This window comes from Rhinolophus ferrumequinum, chromosome 14, assembly GCF_004115265.2.
Source record: "Rhinolophus ferrumequinum isolate MPI-CBG mRhiFer1 chromosome 14, mRhiFer1_v1.p, whole genome shotgun sequence".
NCBI classification, from domain to species: Eukaryota; Metazoa; Chordata; class Mammalia; order Chiroptera; family Rhinolophidae; genus Rhinolophus; species Rhinolophus ferrumequinum.
The window spans coordinates 4,520,222-4,538,395 of record NC_046297.1 but is presented as its reverse complement, the minus strand read 5'-3'; the positions used below and the strand labels follow the sequence as shown (position 1 = coordinate 4,538,395).

General features: G+C 45.5%; 1 protein-coding gene and 1 long non-coding RNA gene across 3 annotated transcripts in view; one reads left to right on the top strand and one right to left on the bottom strand.

Annotated features, from left to right (window-relative positions):
* The first annotated feature begins 3,462 nt into the window (after positions 1-3,462).
* Positions 3,463-6,385, top strand: LOC117033892 (uncharacterized). Its single transcript, XR_004424978.1, has 2 exons — positions 3,463-3,801; positions 4,732-6,385. It is a non-coding gene; the product is annotated as an uncharacterized LOC117033892 (long non-coding RNA).
* Positions 6,386-8,938: 2,553 nt separating this feature from the next.
* PAG1 (phosphoprotein membrane anchor with glycosphingolipid microdomains 1) overlaps positions 8,939-18,174 on the bottom strand; it is a 106,790-nt gene continuing 97,554 nt past the window's right edge. For both annotated transcript variants that reach the window (XM_033126366.1, XM_033126367.1), the window contains 2 exons: positions 17,982-18,041; positions 8,939-13,807 (listed from right to left, as the gene is read on the bottom strand). In XM_033126366.1, coding sequence (XP_032982257.1) covers positions 13,439-13,807; positions 17,982-18,041 — 429 coding nt within the window. In that variant the 3' untranslated portion in view covers positions 8,939-13,438. The remainder of the gene's footprint in view (positions 13,808-17,981; positions 18,042-18,174) is intronic.

The following is an 18,174-nucleotide window of genomic DNA, read 5'->3' as shown; positions in this document are numbered from 1 at the left end:
AGCACGCCCAAGCGTGTGTATGTACGCGTGAGTGTGTGCATGTGTGAGTGCTTGTGTAGGACCGGGGCAGGGGGTGGGAGGGGAAGACAGACATTAAAGAGTCATGACGGTGACGAAAGGGCATCTTTTCTTTTCCCTGGTGAAAAGGGGTCTCTGAACAGAGGAGCAGAGAAAACACCATGTCAGGTAAGACAAGAAGTCAGGCATTTCGCGCATTTACTCCTTGTAATCCTTTGTCCCATTTTTACAGGGGAGTAGACTGGCGTGGACAGACTGGCTCTTGCGCTGACAAAGGATGAGTGGTGAGTAAGTGGCATTACTGGGGTTTGATTTCTGGCCTTTGATCCCAAAGCGAGCCTGTGGGCACCCCAGTTCCCACTCTGCTTCTCCACTGGCCCCTTCCTGCAGCCCATCCTTGCATCAGGGAGGGACCTTGTATCCTGGAGACTTAGGAAGTGTGACTCCGGAGGGAAACCACTGTGCCCTTCTCGGCCTCCGTGTCTTATCTGCAAAAGGAGGCCGGTGACTTAGGTGGACACGGATATTCCTTCTGGCTCTGACATGCTGTTTGCAGCGCCTGATGGATTTCAGGAGGGCAGGGCCGGGTAACCCAGACGCGAGACGAAGGTGGATAACTGCCCTCATCGGCCCCAGACACACATACGGACATTTAGTTTCTCGAAAGTGGACTTGGGTCGCACAGCAATGCCCTCTCTCGACTGCAGGCCCGCTGTTCTGAGAGGGGAATGAAGTACTTGCCAAGTCAAGCGCTCGGCCTCGATTTGGTGAATGAAGGAAAGATTGGCTGGAACCCGGTCTCCGTGGGCCATGTGCAGAGAGACGCAGAGCAGCATCTGTACCAACAGGATTTAAACAGACACTTACTCGTGGGGCCAAGTGCTGGTCTGGATGGTTTTTTTTAAAAAGGAAACACAGATTCCGTTTTGGTGGGCTGGTTAAATGGCTTATTTGATGTGGCTACTTTGTAGACCGAGATATCCAGCTCCACTGTTTGTAGCAGAGAAGAAAAGAAGCGAAAGTTTAAAGTCACCGCTTGTTTCTCTTTGTTGCAAAGAGGGAGACCCAGAGTAGGTGGTCTTTTGTATGGAGAGGCCCATTAATTAGTGTTTCAGTGTGTAACTGGAGGACCGGGCTTCGTGGCAGCGGAGAGCGGGACTGCACAGAGTTCAGGGGGGGACCCTGGAGGCCAGGCTGCTCACAGGAAGCGCGTGGGGGGCGGGGGGGGGGCTGCGTGCCGTCCCACTGAGGTGCTTACTCATCAGTGCTGACCTTCACCTTTGGCAGCATCTGTTCCTTTCTCAAATGCTTTGTGTAAGCGAGGGAAATTGAAGAGGTGGGGTCTGGGGCATCATCGCAGACCAGGAAGGAGAACAGTCGCAGGAACCAGGACAGGAAATGGGCGATTTGACACGCGCTGGGGCACTGGCTGTTGAAGGGCCCAGCGCTCCACGGAAGTCGTCCTGGGACAGGCTTGGACGTGCCCGTGAGCACGGGTGGGGTTTGGTGTGCACGTCAGAGGGGGCGTGACCTTAGGTGAAATCGGTGCCGTGGGGTTATGGACTCGTGGGTGTGAGGGACGTCTGGTTCAGGGCGCGCGGTAAAGCAGGGCCCAGAGCACACAGCTGCTCTGCTCCAGGACACCGTGGGAGCCCACCGGTGCCAAGGGACATGAACAGGTGCCACTTTCCCAAGGCAACAGCCAATCTGTTAGTTTTACCCTTCCCCAAGGAACACGATGTAGCTAAATAAGCATGTGGAAGACCCTGGGGACAATCGAAGGTCACTGGATCCCACCGGTTATGAAACGGAATGAAGTGAGAGGCGCCCAAGGGTTGAAGCCCATGTACAAAAAGAGCTAACAACAATCACAAAAGGCTAAACAATAATCTTAAGGGACAACAAGACTCTCTGAACCGAGAACATTTCATTTTCAAAAGCGCCTCAGTAATTAATGAGTAATGAGTGAGAGAGTAGGGAATATGGTTTTGTGCGTGTGTGTATGTGTGTGTGTGTGTGTGGTAAAATGATTTTTAATCTGAATTTAAAAAATGAGAGTTGGTTCGCACTGGCCTGGTCAGGAGAGATGATTTAATCCCGGTACATTTCTGCGTCTCTCTGGCCGCGGGCCAGCTCGCTCCTTCACTGCGTCTTTCTTCAGCGGACACTCGTCTCCATTCACGTGACTGTGGTTTTTCACCCAGCGCTGGCTGTGGTCATGATGGAACATGACACTTACACGCGGCTCTCGTGTGGCCGATCATGCTTCTGTGGAAACTCCATCGTTTCCCAGTTTGTTAGAACTGGACACTTTACCTGTCTTTGCCCTTTGTGCCGTGATATTCCATATCTGTCTCCAGGAAGCTCAGATCCTCCCCACGTGTTAGATGACTCAGGCCTCCCGTGGGTCATCCAACATAAAAGATATCGTCTCTTCCCACCCTCAGCCCCCTCCAATCAAGACACACCCGAGTTCATCACCTTTTTTTTTTTTTACTTTATTCCATCTCATTTATGTTACTCATCACATTCATGATCTGCGATTCATTTTGGTGAATCATTTATCTTCCCCTCTGGAATGGAGGCTTCCTTGGACCAGTGATCCTTGCCTGCTCTGTGTCTCACAGGCTGGGATCGTGCCTGGGCTACTGCATAGTTACTTTCTCGGGGAGTCCGTCCTTTCCTCCTGACCAGAACTGGCTTGCTCGTTAGAAGGGTAATTCTGGTGATGGTACGGAAGGTACCAGAGAGGCACTCAGGATGGGGGTGAGCTGGACAAGGGTGGGGATGACGGAGGAAGAGAAGTCTGGGAGGCCTGGCAGGCGGCCTGTGTTGATTTATGTCACTTGTGTGAGAAGAGCGGGGTTTTCCCGGCCAGGAGCTTGGTGTTGGGGGCATTCTCTGCCTGGGATGCTCTCTCTGTCCTGCTTAACCTTCCCGTCGCCCCTGAACTGTAACCTGCTCACAGAGGCCTTTCTGGACCCCCGTCTAAGTGGGTCTCCAGACACTTGGTAGAGCCAGCGGAGGTGCTGAGTGCTGAGTAGCCTGAATGTTTAAAAGCTGACACTCAGTCCACTGGCAGGAGGGCCCCAGCGAGGCGGGGGTTGGTGCTTCTTTCATCGCTGCTTTTGAGCACATAGTAAGTGCTCAGTACATATTTAGGGAATGGATCAATAGGTGGCTTTCCGGTGGTTTCTTCTGTTTTCCTGTTAGCTTGTTTTTCTACTTTGATGTTGCAATTCTGTATTTTTTTTCCTTTTGGACCTGAGCATTGAAAGCTGTTTGTTTTGAACGACTTGTCTGTTTTAGAAGACAACTCTGCCAGGTGGCGACGCTGTTTATCTGCTTGTCAGATGTTTCCTTCCCGCCCTGCTCCCCCCCCCCCGCCTCCCCCCGCCCTGGCTGCGGTTTTTTGGGCCGGTTTCACTTGGAGGACATGCCTGCCTTGTTACATGGCCATCAGCCCAGAAAGTCACAGTCTCAGAGAGGCATCGGGGAGGGGCAGAGCTCAAGTATAAAATCCTGCGAGTTTATCAGCACGAGTCCGAGACAGGCGCGGAGGACTACGGAAGAGAGAGGTGGGAGAATTCCAATTAGATGAAACCTCTACTCAGGGCTTTCTGTGTGCAGGAAACGGTGCCATGCGGGACACTTCAAAGCTAAATCCTGTCCTCCCCCTCTTCCCCCGGGCAAAGGGGGCAGCTGGGCAAGCTGCACTCCACTCCAGACCACTCGCAGTTTGGGACAACAGCCGGACAGACAGAGAAGGAGCCGTGGAAACAGGTGTGACGCCTGGTGGGCCGTTGGGTTGGGATCACGCACGGTTTAGCCTTGAGATTGTAAGAATCAGCCAGAGGGACAGCAAATATGCAGAATGGTGACCTTAAAGAGGTGCCCGTACCTTCAGTAAGATCCTGAAGTATCAAAGGAGAGGAGGGGAGGGGAGGGGAGGGTAGGGGAGGGCAGGAGAGGAGAGGAAAGGAAAAGACTCATAGTAGGTGTTGTTTTCGCAGAGGGAGAAAGGTGGGCCAGTGAGCAATTGTTTTTCTAACAGTGACACACAGGACAGGCGGAGTATGTCTGGCTCACCTTAGGCAGGCCTCAGAATTCCCCACTCCCCTGGAGGAACACTTGTTAACTGTGCCGTGTGCCAGCAATGGCAGCACACTGCTGACAGAACCGTAGGAACTGTCCCAGGAAGCCTGCCCCAGTGCTGGGCTCCAGAACCCCCATTTCCCCAGGAGCCCGGGTGGGAAAGCTGGTCTGCGACCCAAGGATTCCAAACACGCCTGTACTTCTTAAACTGCAAACGGTCCCAGGAGTGGGGTCAGTAACCCGTGCAGGAAGGAGCTCGTTCGGTAGAAAGAAGCAAGTCGGTCCCTATGAAAACTGGGAAAGGGGTGAATATTTATAATTGTGCAGAAGGGGTGGGGCAGAGGGGGGAGCCTGGAACAGGCCAGAGAGGGAGGCCAGGTTGGAGGGGGTCATACAAGAAGCAGTTTGTGGGTTTTGAGGTACCCTGGAGTTAAGGGGCACAGGTCAAAAGGAGGCAGGAGGATACCATCTGCTTTCCCTTGTGGCCCCCAGGCATTTCTCCAATGACCAGGAAGGGGCAGGCAGGGTCCCATGCTGGGGTCACACCCCCTGCGCCATCAAGCAGGTGGGTTTGACTCATGGCCGGGGTAATTGCGCTGACGTTGCCTTTTGTTACAGGGGTGCAAGCAGTGTGTGTGTCATTAAAAACGTCCCAGGCTGCTTGTGACAATCATCCGTGAGCATTTACAGAGGCGTTAGCATCTGCTGGCTACCACGCTGGCTCTCTCACGGATTCCCAAGACAACCTGGTGAGTGGCTTCTGTACCACTGGCCCTCACTTCTGTGACACAAGGGCACAGAGGAGTCCAGCAGTGTCCTCCAAGTCGTCAGGGACATGGGCCTGCAATGCAGCTCCTTCTTGGCAGAGTTTGAGATGCAGGCCTCCACTCTCTGGCCTGCCCATCAGGCACGCCCTCCTTCCTGCCACGCGGGAGAGTCGATGGTTAAAATCCCCGAACCCTGGATATGCACTAGGGGCACGTAAATTAGCCTGACCTTCCCAAATAGCAAATGAATTTCCACAAGCTGTTATATAAAACTGGCCTTTATTGCAATTAAAAAAGAACAAAGACAATTTGATAAGTGCCTTTAATTACAACGTACCTGCTATTTACATGTAATTCTATTTTTACACACAGCTTGAATAAGGTTCATTACATGTAAACTAGAAGATATTAGAAATTAAACTCCAGCCTTTTGGGAACATTCAGAACAGAAATCCTACAGGCAGAAACACAGAAAACAAATAAGCGTTTTAGTTCCTTAGGTACTGTTGTTGGATGAATGGTTATGATCTGGCCACAGAAGACAGTTGTAAATATGCGTCCAGTTGAAACATAGTTACCGTGACTAACAGTATTGCTATTGCTGAAACCCTAAACAAAATAATTGGATCATTAAAAACAATACAACTTCAATGTATATAGCACCTTTCTTCCCGAGTTCAAAGCATTGGTATTTATCTATATTATCTCGTTTGTCCCCATAACATCCCTATGAGGTAGGCGATGGTTGGTATCATGATCTCCGTTTTGTATTTGGAGAAACTGAGGCACAGAGAAGTTAAATCATTCGTTCAAGGTCACACAGAAAAGTCAGTGCTGGAACAGGGACCAAGAGCCGTGAGCTCATCTCCAGAACCAATGCTTCTCTTTAAATCATAAATTGTCCCCTCTGAGAATTCAACACCTCAATTCACTTTTCCAAGAAATAAAAAAAAAAGGGTGGTTTTTTTTTTTCTCCCATAAAAATTGTTGAAATACTATAGGCAAGAAACATACACTCTGGGGTTAGATGTCAAATTGATGCTACACTTTTCTAGAAACAGTTTATGGAAATCTTTTGTTGGTTTTGTTTTTCCATTATGAAGCATTTCCCAGTTAAAACAAAGTCAGAACTCTTTAAATGAAATATATTTGAAAGGATGCATCCATCTAGTGACCTACAGATTATAGCTTTAGTGGCCATACTATGCTATCCACAAGCCAGGTTTATTCCTGAGTTTACAAAGAAGGAAATATCTAAACAATAATTTAAATCTTTGAGACAGTCTTATGTTTCATTTATATTACTTAAGGTTTGCTCCTTAAGAGAGAGTGGTAGACAGGAAGTTGGGATAACACATTTTCCAGAGACATACAAACTGATATACAAGGGCAGGAAGTCTTGCCCATGTCACTTAGTTCAAATTTTACTTCTGATCCATGCCCGGCCCACCCTCCAGAATCAAGTATGTAGTTGGTACTCAAAAAAAAAAAAAAAAAAAAAAAAAAGACATTGAAAATAAAAGTGTCAAAATCTGAGGCATACAGTACTCTCTCAAATGCTGTTGATTTGAAGATAAAACTTCAGCTTTCCTGATGTATTTCACATGCTTCTCCCTAAGCGACAAGCACGGCTGACTATGCTGCCACTTTCCAGGCCATCGGTGGGCGGTCAGGGCGTCGCCCACCGGAAGTACATTTCTAGTATGGCTCCAGGAAGTACAAGAGAAGCCTATTTTCAAAAAATTAATTGAAAAAAAAAAGCTGATGGGATGGGTCAAGAACATCATGTCAGGTTCGCCGATGGATTCTACGTGAAAAATACGTGAGAACTTGTCAAAGGAATGTTCAGTCCTTTACAGACAGACTCAGGTCTTCAGCGCGAGTTGCGCCTGCCATTTATGAAGACTCTACTACCTCAGTGGGGGGCTAAAGTTAAAGAAAAAAGCATGCTGCATAAGCTTAAGAATGAAAAGGAAAGAGTTTGGTTTAAACGTGTGGTTTCCAACTTGTTGAGTTTAAAAATGAACCAAAACCAGACATTACAACAAGCCTGTTCTGAACTGCAGAGTCCCGGGCCAGGGCTGGCCTCTCTCTTAGCATTCATTGCCCTATTACGGGTACCTAATGGGTACATTGGGTGGACTTTTAAAAATTAAATGTATAAAGAGAATGAGCAGATATCTGTTCTGTTAATTTGGAAAAAAAACTGCATTCCAGAATATCCATTCAAATATCAATCTATGAGGACTTAGAGTGAAATTAAAAAAAAAAAATCCAAATTAAACAAAACTATCAAGACTACAGGTGGTAGATTCTTAGGGTGCATTGAAAGGGAGACCCTCAGCTACTGTGTCACCTCCTCCCCCCCAACTGGGCTGGTACGTAAAGGGCACTTGGCTTCCCACTGCAAGCAGCAGAGCGTTTGCCTAGAAAAGGTCGGATCATTCTCAGTATCCGGCAACTCCACAGTTAGATGCTGGAACCTTCTGGTCTCCCTGAGACCCGGGAGAGTAGCTCAAACTAGTTACAACTAATATAACGCACAAGAGCTATTTCCCAGGGGGCAGGGGATGTAAAAAACTGTTACACTCAATTTACTTTATAAATGATTAATTCTTACAAGAAAGGGTTTTATTTCCCCTCAGAGTAATCAGCGTCCTTCAACTTTCTGGGTAACTATGGGTCTGCTGTCGCCAAGATCTATCTTCACTAGAACTCGAGGAGACAGGTGGCCGTCTCTGTACGTTGTCAGGACAATGAGCCTACCCGGTTAGAGCGTGGTGTGAATTTTCCTGCATTTGTGAGTCTGAATTCTCAATAGAATTTTTAAAAGGTTCTTTTCCCTGGCCCCTTAGTGCCAACCGTGCTCATGAAAGACGTGGCAAGAGTGTACCTGGCTTAGCAGAGCTCACGACAAGGAACCCCAGCATCTGTGTCCCCAGGTGGACCTGCGGCTTTACCTGGGCAACTGGCAGTGCAGGAAACTGAGGGGGGCAGGGCTGTCGGCTCACCGGGTGGTGTGGGGAGGCAGGGGATGGGTACCAAGCACTGCGATGGATCCCTATTGAAAGGATGTGATGGACCGGCCTCTGAGCAGCAGACATGGAGGGGCCGGGGCAGGAAGAGGCCGGGGTGGCACTGTCCAAAGGGCAGAAGGTCACCTGTGCAGGAGGACCCCAGGGGAGGCCGAAGAAGTGGTGCCTTCCTGCCCCCATGCCTCAGCTGGGCTTCTTAAAAGGCCGGAGTCAGGAAGGGGAAACATTGCAAGCTGCTGAAGCCCATAAGAGAGATGTTTGGACTAAAACTCAGGTTTAAAAATTCCCAATATTGAAAACAACTTTCCCATCCTTTTGCGAATTGGACAATTTGACCTTTGGAGACAACGAGTTACAATGTCACTCAGTGTCATGAATGATTTTGGAGGATTTTTGAGTAAGAGCAATACTTTGAAACTGATCAGGGCTGCCTAACAGACAGTAAGTTCACTATTTTTAAGAGGCAAGCAACCCATGAACAATGGAATGTGAATTCCTATTTGCTTAGCAGTATTTCAAACTTCCCCTGAACACATGTTAATCTCTTTAACAGGGAACAACATTAAAACATTTACTGTTGTCAATTTAACATACAGAAGTCCAAGGAGTGACAATTACCAGGCTTTTAATCCATCACACAAGGTGATCTGAGATGCCCAGAGCAAAATATGTTTTTTTAAAAATACCCATAGTATGTAATCGGGGAGCCAAGAAAAATCTCATCTAACTGTATTAAGAGAAATGATTACCACAGCGAATGCTTTAAAAAAATTGCCATTTAAACAAAAATTGCATTTCTCATTTCACCTGGCATGAATAGGATCTGAACTACTATTTCTTAGTTAAATAAAAGAAGACTCTGGAAAAACAATACTTTATACTGTTTAAAAATACTTTATATACAGAGGGTGCCAAAAAAAACCACGTATACACATTTTAAGAAAGGAAAAAGCTATTAAAATTATAATACTCAATATACACCGATAACAAAAGATGAATACAAGTCACGTTTGACTTCTGCAATTACAAGAGGTGCTCAAAGTGGTTCCCATCAGCGTCCAGACACTTCTGATGACGGCAAACTACTGCTTGAGCAACTTGGACCAAAGTGTCCACTTGTAGACATTTTTTGGGCACCCCCGGTATAATCGAGGCTGGCTGTAAACACAGACTTAAGAATGAGCAGTAGAAAAACAAGCACTTATGAATGTTTGTTCTCTTCTGGACCATGATTTTATTCACTTTACTCTGGTAATTCCAGATGAAAACTTGAATGTATCATGGTTTCTGGAATGATCTCTGTAAGTCAGACCGCTGTCTAAGTGTGTACAACTTGTCTACTGTCAACAAGAATGCACTGAACAAAAGGTACAACACAGAGCAAGAACATACGACCACAGGACAAGGAATTCAGATTTCACTGCAAATAAAGCCATATTCCATATTAGAGACACACGTTCCTATTTTCACATCAGTCACTTATTAACACTAAACATTACACTTTAACTTTCCCCAGTTACACGGTACAATAAGCCTGTCAAGATTTCCAGGAAATAACCATCAGAACCTACTACGCGTCCAGCAGCCAAAGAGAAGCTGGTCGGGTACCAGGAATCCACAGTGTCGGAAGAACGGCGTCACTGGATCACACAGAGTCATAGAAGTGATTACAGGGAGTGCTGAAACAAATATCATTTGCTTGTTTAACAGAGTCCTAAGTCAGTCTAGAACTGACAGCCCTGTGGATTCTGGGGGGGTCACCTCGCTGTGGCCCCCACCTGGTTGCTCAGCCCCTGTGGCTTCTGCATCACCTAGCTGAGAACACCTGTTTTCATTTCCTCCCATCAGGGTGAATATATAGTGAGTCACATGTATGATGAAACAATCTGAAACACCCCTGTTCTTCAACTAACAGAACTATGGACATAATTTAGCATCTGAACTGATTCATTAGAAAAATTAAATGAGGGCAACCGAAGAAGGTTTTGCTGTGATTACCGAGTGAAAACTATGGGAGAATTGTTTCTTTGATCCTGCTCTTATGACAACAGTCTTTAGACTAGTTGGCTAAACATTCGATACACATGACAGGATGTATCCTAATTAATGAAGCACCAGAACAACTCTTTAAATATATACATGTGTATATATGTATATATGTGTGTATATACACATCTCATATATATGTAACTTATTACTGGTTAAAGTGAGTAAATGCTGTAATTAGAAAAATGAGAAACAGATATAGTGACATACTGAGGTTAAATTTTAGTCCTTTGTGTTGGCTACATATTGTGCATTAGCACTCAGTTAGAATTAACTCAGATTTTGAGGGCAGATAAATCAGTAATTAAGCTTTTTTTCCCACAAAGGAGAGCAATACCTTCAAAAGCTTTATTAGAACTAATGATGTAATTTCGTGCAGGGCAGGAAAAAAATATATGTGGAAAATATATCTACCAATATGACTTTCTTCTAAAATTTAAAATTTCCTCAAACATTTCACATAAAACAGGCTATGCTTTCCTGCTGACGATATTGGAGAAAAAGCAAAAGCAGCAGAAAAAATTCTTCTACACTTTCCAAATTTCTGAATAAAAACAAAGATCATATTTTTAGGCAAGGTAGGTTTATAATTCTGATTTATAACACAAAAAAATATTTCCTAAAACGTGTTTGTCTTTTTGTATAATTTCACATAACCTAGGTTATTATTATTGAATGATATAATACGGATGTCAAAGTTGAATTTTAAAGATACAGTAAATTCCTTCTTTTTGATAATCACCTTCCGTACATTTAAAGTCTGTAGCATTTAGCTGAAGATGAAACAGTTTTTTTTTTTTTTTTTTTTTTTTAGAAAGAAGCCATAGGCTTCTGTGCAATTCAAAAGTTGCAGCACAGATTTTCAGCAAATAAAGTAGAAGGGACGACATTTATGAAATACTGTCCTATATAAGGTCAAAACAGATGATACGTCAATAAGTATACTTCACCAAGGTGCCAGGGGTCTCAAAGGCAGAAGCGTCTCCTGACGTTTACTCTCCCTCCCCCACCCTCCGGGGCTGTGCTGTTACTCTTTTAGGATCTGTGCTGGAAGGCTTACAGTTCCTTTTTAAGTACACTTATCAGACTTTATAGCCTGGCTTATTTTTAGCACGGGTTCTCAGATCAAGAGAGACGATTCAGTGCATTTTTATGGCTATAGGGCATAGCCTTTATTTCAAAACTTCTTCTGGGGGAAATTCTGCTAATGAAATTTCAGGAGGATATGGCTGTCTGTAAAGAGCTGCTCTCTCTAGAACTGGTGTTACGCTTTGGAGATGACACCTACTTCCCTGGCAATGAGTAAGACGTCATGAACTACAATAAACGTTTGAGCCGTTGGGTGCTCCCAAGAGACGTTACTGCAGTGTGCACAAAGCCAAGTGTGCAATGTGACATGGCTATGTCACCATACGCTAAAGGAACCCCAGGACGGAGAGACTGTTGGGTCAAACTTGTGAAAACCGCCAGGCGAAACGTGAAGGCTATGGATTCAGAGCGCAAGGCCCTTGGACCTTCCCCATCAAGTCCCCGACCCGAAGGTTTTCTGCCATTATCTTCTAATCACTGGTGACTCCTCCTGCCAGCGAAGATTTCACGTGGGAGAGCAGGCTGATTGGAAAATAGTGACAACCAACCAGATGACCCAACAGGGCTCACTTTAAAGCTTCAGAAACGTATTATAGAGTGGTCACAAAATCAAGCCATGAACACAAGGGATGGGAAACACATGCCAGGGAGACGGTCCCTCCAATTTGTAAGACGCCTCATCCTCCCAATTGCATTCTTTGTCATCAAGAGTGAAAACAGCCAGAGTAGCCCACCTGGAAAGTCCCAGCTGTCACAGCGGTCGAGAATAATTGCTTCTCTCTCTCTCTTTAACAGTACAGGGTAGCTCTCTTTCTATAACCCACACTGCATAATACAACCCTTCAACCAGGTTTGTTTCAAAATGAAAAGTGAACAAGTTTCCAGAGTTGGCCTCATAAAATCTAAGGAGATGCTCAAATCCAAACCAAGCTGATTTCTCTGTCTGAGTTATTCCAAATACTGATTTTTGTAAAATGAAAGGGGAAAAAAAATCTCAACAGATAATTTGCATTTGCAAGCACTGGGACTGAAGAACCCATCACCGTTTCCTTAAAAGTGTAACTAAACTTTAGGTGTTGTATCTTCATGAGGTTCATAATTCACAGTCATCCTTAGGCAGGTTTTGTTCTTCTTTCCATTCTCACCTTTTCAAATTTTTCAACATTGCCCACCACAAACCACTGAAAATGATCATTTGGATTATTCCACTTATTTTTCCAGTGAGCCAGCTGATGCTAAGAGCTCCAAGTACCATTTGAAGAGCTGAGTCTTCAAAAACCTTCCATGTTTTAAACACTTGGTTGGAAAAATGATAACGACTTATAACTACCTAAGCTTATGTGCTTTATGGTGTCTTTTCAAAGTGAGAATATAAATCAGTGTACATAAAATCAAAATAGTTAATATACATTTTTTTTCCTGGCACTTTCAAGAAATTAGGCGTTAAACATAAAACATCTTATAAATTTATATAAGAAAAATAAATGTTTACATTTTAATCTCAGATAGATTACCTTAGGGCAGCAGTTAACTTAAGAAACCCACACTGCTGGTGTGGCCGCAGAATCGTCAGAAGCACACATTCCAGTCCACAGCCCTTCAGGGACGATGCCACGGCTGCCGTCCAGATATGTGGTCTGCGTCCCAGCATAGAGATTAAGGCTCTCTCTTCTGGAGGAATGAGATCTGGGCTAAAACAAGTATAGAGGTACCACAGCGTTCGTGGAAAATACTGCACAGGTTCTGAAGAGTTTCAAATACCAGCGGGGGAGGGAGGTCATGTTTTGACTACAAAAATAAAATGAAAACATCTACAAATGACTTCAGGTACTTTGGGGGAAGCGGCTGACGTGGAGTCCCTAAATCAGACACTCAGGAGGCGCCCCAGGAGACGATCCGGTGAGTTGACGGTACCAGCAGCCGGGGTTTCTTACCATCTTCAAACATCTCCGTGGCTGGCCAAGGTGAGGCCTTGTGGGAGAACTGCCTTGGACTGAACCGTCAGAATTCGGAAGGTTTCAAGGGGCAATAGCAGACGGCCACAGCAGAAGAAAGGAAGGCGACCTGGCTCCTCTGAATGGCAGTGGTTTAGGCAGATGGGGCCGTCTTGGCGGGAGTGGTTCTCCCACTGACACCGGGACCTGTCCCAGGGCACGGGGCGTGGGCTGATGGGCTTGGGCGTGGCAGTGCCCGGCCGGCAGGCCACCCTGGGACACAGCCAGCTACGTACCTCACAGTCCCCGAGACTGAGACATGGTTCCAGCATCTCCGTTGTCTTCAGTTCACGGAAGCAGCATGAAAAGTGTAGGAAATACCGCTTCTTCTCTTCCATGAAAGAGATGTCCCGGCCAGCTGGTCCTGGGCTGTCTGGGGCTGTCTTCTGGGCTGCTAGAGCCTGGTGACATCTCTGCACTGCTGCAAGTCCCCGATGCTCTCGTAGTCGTTCTCCTTTAGGAAAGGGCCATGGTGGCCATTGGTTTCCAGGGGGACCTTTTCTTCCTCTCTGTTCAGAGCCTGTATTGCTTCATAATCAGGCTCCAGCTCCTCCCGGGGTCTCCCCGCCAGTGGAAACGGGCTGACGCTGTTGGGGGTTTTCTCAAAGTCCTTAACAGTGGCATAGAGGTCACTACAGGAAGAGGGGGACCTCTGAGCAGCTCCTGGGCTTGAGGTGGAGCTGGACTCTGGCACTTTCAGCGACTGTCCTGATTTATTCCCGGACTGTCCAGGTTTATTTACGGACGAATACATGGCCGAGATCTAGAAAACAAAGGGTGAGTGGAATAAAAAGGCTTCAAGCTTGACTTTCTCTTCCCCCTTTTGGTGACAAGCTAGATACTTAGCACTATGGGCGTGTGTCCCTTTAAGATGTTTTCCTCTGATTTCCCCCACCCCTAGCTTTATTAAGCTTTCTCTGACATACAACATATGTAAGTTTAAGGGGTACAACATGATGGTGTGATACACATGTGCTATATTGTGACACGATTACCACAATAAGGTTAGTTAAACCTCTATTACCATATGACCATTTTTCTTTTTTTTTTTTTTTTTTGTTGGTGTGCTGGCTGATAGTTAAGCTCTGTCCTTTTAACAACTTCCAAGCCTACAATACACTATCGTCAGTGCTAGTCACTCGCTGCTCATTAGATTTCCAGAACTCATTCGCCTTAGAGCTGGAAGCTCGGACCCTTTGACCAGCATCTCCGCAGGTCCCCCAGGGTCTCCACCCCTGGTCACCCCTATTTTACTCTGTGTCCAGAAGTTCGGCTTTTGTAGACTCCACATGTAAGTGAGATCACACAGTATTTGTCTTTCTCTGTCCGCCTGATTTCACTCAGCATAAGGCCCTCAAATTCCATCGTGTCGCGAATGGCAGGGTTTCCTTCTTTGTTATGGCTGAGGCACGTTCCATTGTGCACGCGTGTGTGCCTGTGTGCACATATTACACTGTACACATTATATAATAAATGGCCTATGCATATGTACATAAAATCACATTTTCTTCAACCATTCATCGATGGACACTTAGGTCTTGTGAATAATGCTGCAATGAACTTGGGGGCACAGATATCCCTTTGGCATAGTGATTTCATTTCCTTCCGATATACACAAAGAAGTTGGTTCTTTATCTGTGCTAATCCTGGAGGAGAGTTCTAGAGAACAATTATATACCTTATCTGCAGCTTTGTGAGCAGACCAGTCACATCAGCATAACTACATGAAAACCTGTATTGGAAAGGCAAATAAATTTATGGGTTCAGGCCGGACCCCAGAACCACTGAGTTGGTGCTCTGGATTCTGACGCCCACGAACGTGTGCGAACCACTGAATTAGACTGTCTGAACCACTCTTCCCACTTCAGTGGTCAGAGCAGGAGCTCCTAGATCCTGGTTGGCAGTACACATGGATTTGTGAGAGGATTGTTTTCCATTATTATTATTTTTTTATTTCATTGCATAACTGTGGGTTACATAAACATTTACAGACAGGGCTAAGTTTTCCTTAGTGGGAAAATTCATTCTTATTTGCATCCCGCCAACTCCAAAATGAAATCGGAGGTCATTATGGAAACATTCTGTCCTATGGGAAAAGCAGGCGATTATCCAAGCACACCTACTCTGTCTCACTCAGCCATCCCATACAACCTCTAAGGCAGAGAGCGACCCAATTTCCATTGGTAAGGAGAGAGTAGATATAGTGGTTAAAAGATTATTTGGGGGGGGGAGGGTATGATTTTATTGTTAAAATCATGGCTGGAAATAAGTAAAAATATCCTTTGTCACCTGTACTTATCTCTGCCATGGTGATTGATTTATCCAAATAGCCAGGAAATAAATGAACATACTTCATGGCAGACGCTTGGCAAGTGTGGGGAGAGATTTTCCTGCCTCCATATTTCTCACATGCTGTGGATGAAGCTCCAGCTGGCCTCACAAGCTTCTTAAGACCAGCCAGCCTCCTGCTCACTGGTCATTTGCATGAGGACGTTTCAAGACAGGCCGGTGTGACTCACTGGTGCCAGGCTTTGACAATCCAAAGCTTTAGAATCACAGAAATAATCTTGGGGAAAGCCTGGCCATGCAGATCGGACCATCCTGAGGAATATTAAATTAACACTCTCACCTCAGAGGTTTTAATGGGAAAACGACTCTCAAAATGAAGAATGATAATTTCTTTGAATCCAGGAAGAATAAAAACAATCCTCGGCTTCTGGCAGGGAGGTGCAACCATAGGGAACTTTTTATCCCAAAAGTAGTCCAAGCGAAAAATGTGGGCAGATTACAAAGGGAGGGTTCATGGAGGGTTGTGATGAGGGGAGCCAGCATAACAGATACTCGATCTCACCTTTAGGTGGAGCATCAGGAGGACAAACACACCTGCACCTGGATTGTAACAGTCAGAGTCTGCCCCTCACCACCATTTCTGTTTTTCTCCTCACCTTCCTTCCCCAGGGTCCCTGCCACTAACACCCTCTCCCCAACTCTCTGTAAGTACTTGGGTCTTCCTGGCCTTCATACTCCTGTTTTTTTTTTTTTTTTTTTTTTTTTTAATTATAACCTCTTTTAACTTACAGCTTAATATTATGTCTAGGCACGAATCTAATGCACAGAGGGTGTCACTGTAAGTTTGAACTGTTGTAAAAGTTTATGACGTCTTCAAGTCTTCTAATATTCCTTTTGAATATTTGTTTCTATTTTGTATACAGGTTTCTCTTCAAGCCTCCTTGCTATTAGGCTGGTGCAAAAGTATATGTGCTGCCGAGGCGAGCACAGGTCGGTGCAAAAGTAACCACGGTTTTTGCGATTATTTTTAACCTTCTAAACTGCAATTATTTTTGCACCAACCTAATATTTAGCTTTGCAATTTTTCTCTTTAAAATCTTCCATCTTTATTACTCCGTCTGTAAGTCGTGCTTATGCCCTCATAAATTACGTTCCTCCTTCCCCACCATTTCTCTTTTAATAATCAATCCTTTCTCCATCATTCGGTTAAACTCAGAGAACAGTACTTAAAACTCAGGCTCAGTGTCAGCCTGGACTGTCTCCCATTATAGTACATGAACAGGAAAATGTGGGAATCATTAAGTCTTCTTTCTAAAATGAGTATATGTGAATCAGAGTTCTTTATTCTATGTTAAAAACTGACAGTGTAGCTAGGTCCTAGTTTCTTTTTTTAATTAAAGTTTATTGGGGTGACAGTAGTAAAGTTACAACTAGGTCTTATTGTCAAAAGTCACAAACAAATGTAAGATAAGAAGAGAATTAAAAAATTGACATGGTCTCAGTTTATTTTAAACAGGATTCGTTTCCAGATCTCTCTCTTATATGTTCTATTTTCTTATCCCCAGAGGTATGGCTCTGGCACAATGTGGAAAGGCGGGAGGAAAAGCTGCCCCAGGCCGGGCAGAAGGGCACTGTCACAGTCTCTTGAGGGGCGGCCACAGGGAGATGGAGACAGGGGTACAGGAAAGAAATTGGAGGTGGAATTGAAGGGACTTGGCTGCATCTGAGCTCGGTGAGGAAAATGGGGTGTCAAGGGTGAGCCCCAGGGTTTTGGCTTGCGCAGCTAGGTGGCTAGATGGCAGGTCCATTCCCTGGGGAGGACACCTGGAGGGTGGGTTACATCACCCATCGAAAGCACTCCTCCTCCTTGAACTTTCCGTGTGGGATTGTCGCGTCTGCGTATTTCAATACTCAGGGCCCTACATAAGAGGTGACATAGCTGCATATGTACATCATTTCTGTACGTGGACAAAATTTACTGTGCTGGGGAGGCCAGATAGACGCTATCTGCAGCCAGATAAATTAAAGCACTCGGCGCTCTGTCTGAGCCTCGCTTGACTTACTATATATACAGCCTGCCTTTTACATTTTGAACGCTTCACTCGAATTTGACCAGTGAATTTCCAGCCCCGGTGTTTGGGAGAATGTACAACCCTTTCTTGTTGGCTGTTACGCCTGACGTAGCTCAGGCTGGCACCGAATATCCCCAAGTTTCCTGCTTTCTGCCTCTAGCATCCCTCGTGAAAAGTACCTTCCACCCACCTGCTCCAATGTCCTGTAGTTCCAACCCAGGATTAACTTCCTCCTCGGATGGACTTGCGAACTGCCGACCGAACTCCCATACCTAAATGTCTCTCTTCCCATTCTTTTCTCCCCTCCTCTTTCGATTTTTCCTGGTCCTTTCCTACTCAGCTTCCTTTACTTAGCTGAGCGGCCCATCCGCCTTCTTGCCTTACCCTCTCCCAGTCAGTCTCTCTGAGCCATTACAAACCCCACATTCCTGAACCCTGAGCTCCACACAGTAGCTTCAGGGAGCATTTGTGCTTTTCCAGACAAAGGGTCACATGACAGTGCATTTGGATTCAAGAGAGATGCCCTGTTCTTTATTACAGGAGCTTTCTTGTTATTTAAAAAGCAACAAGACTCACCTCTTCTTCTGTGAGATTTGGGTCTTCTTCCCGGGACTTGTAAGACAGTGAACTAAATCTCTGTAGAAAAACATAAACCGAGGGAAGGTGGTGTGAAGTCAATACCCAACCTTTCTTTTGTGTGTGTTTTGACGCATCTATCTATAAAAATGTTTTCAAATGATTTTTAGGGAAGAAATTATTTCTACGAAGA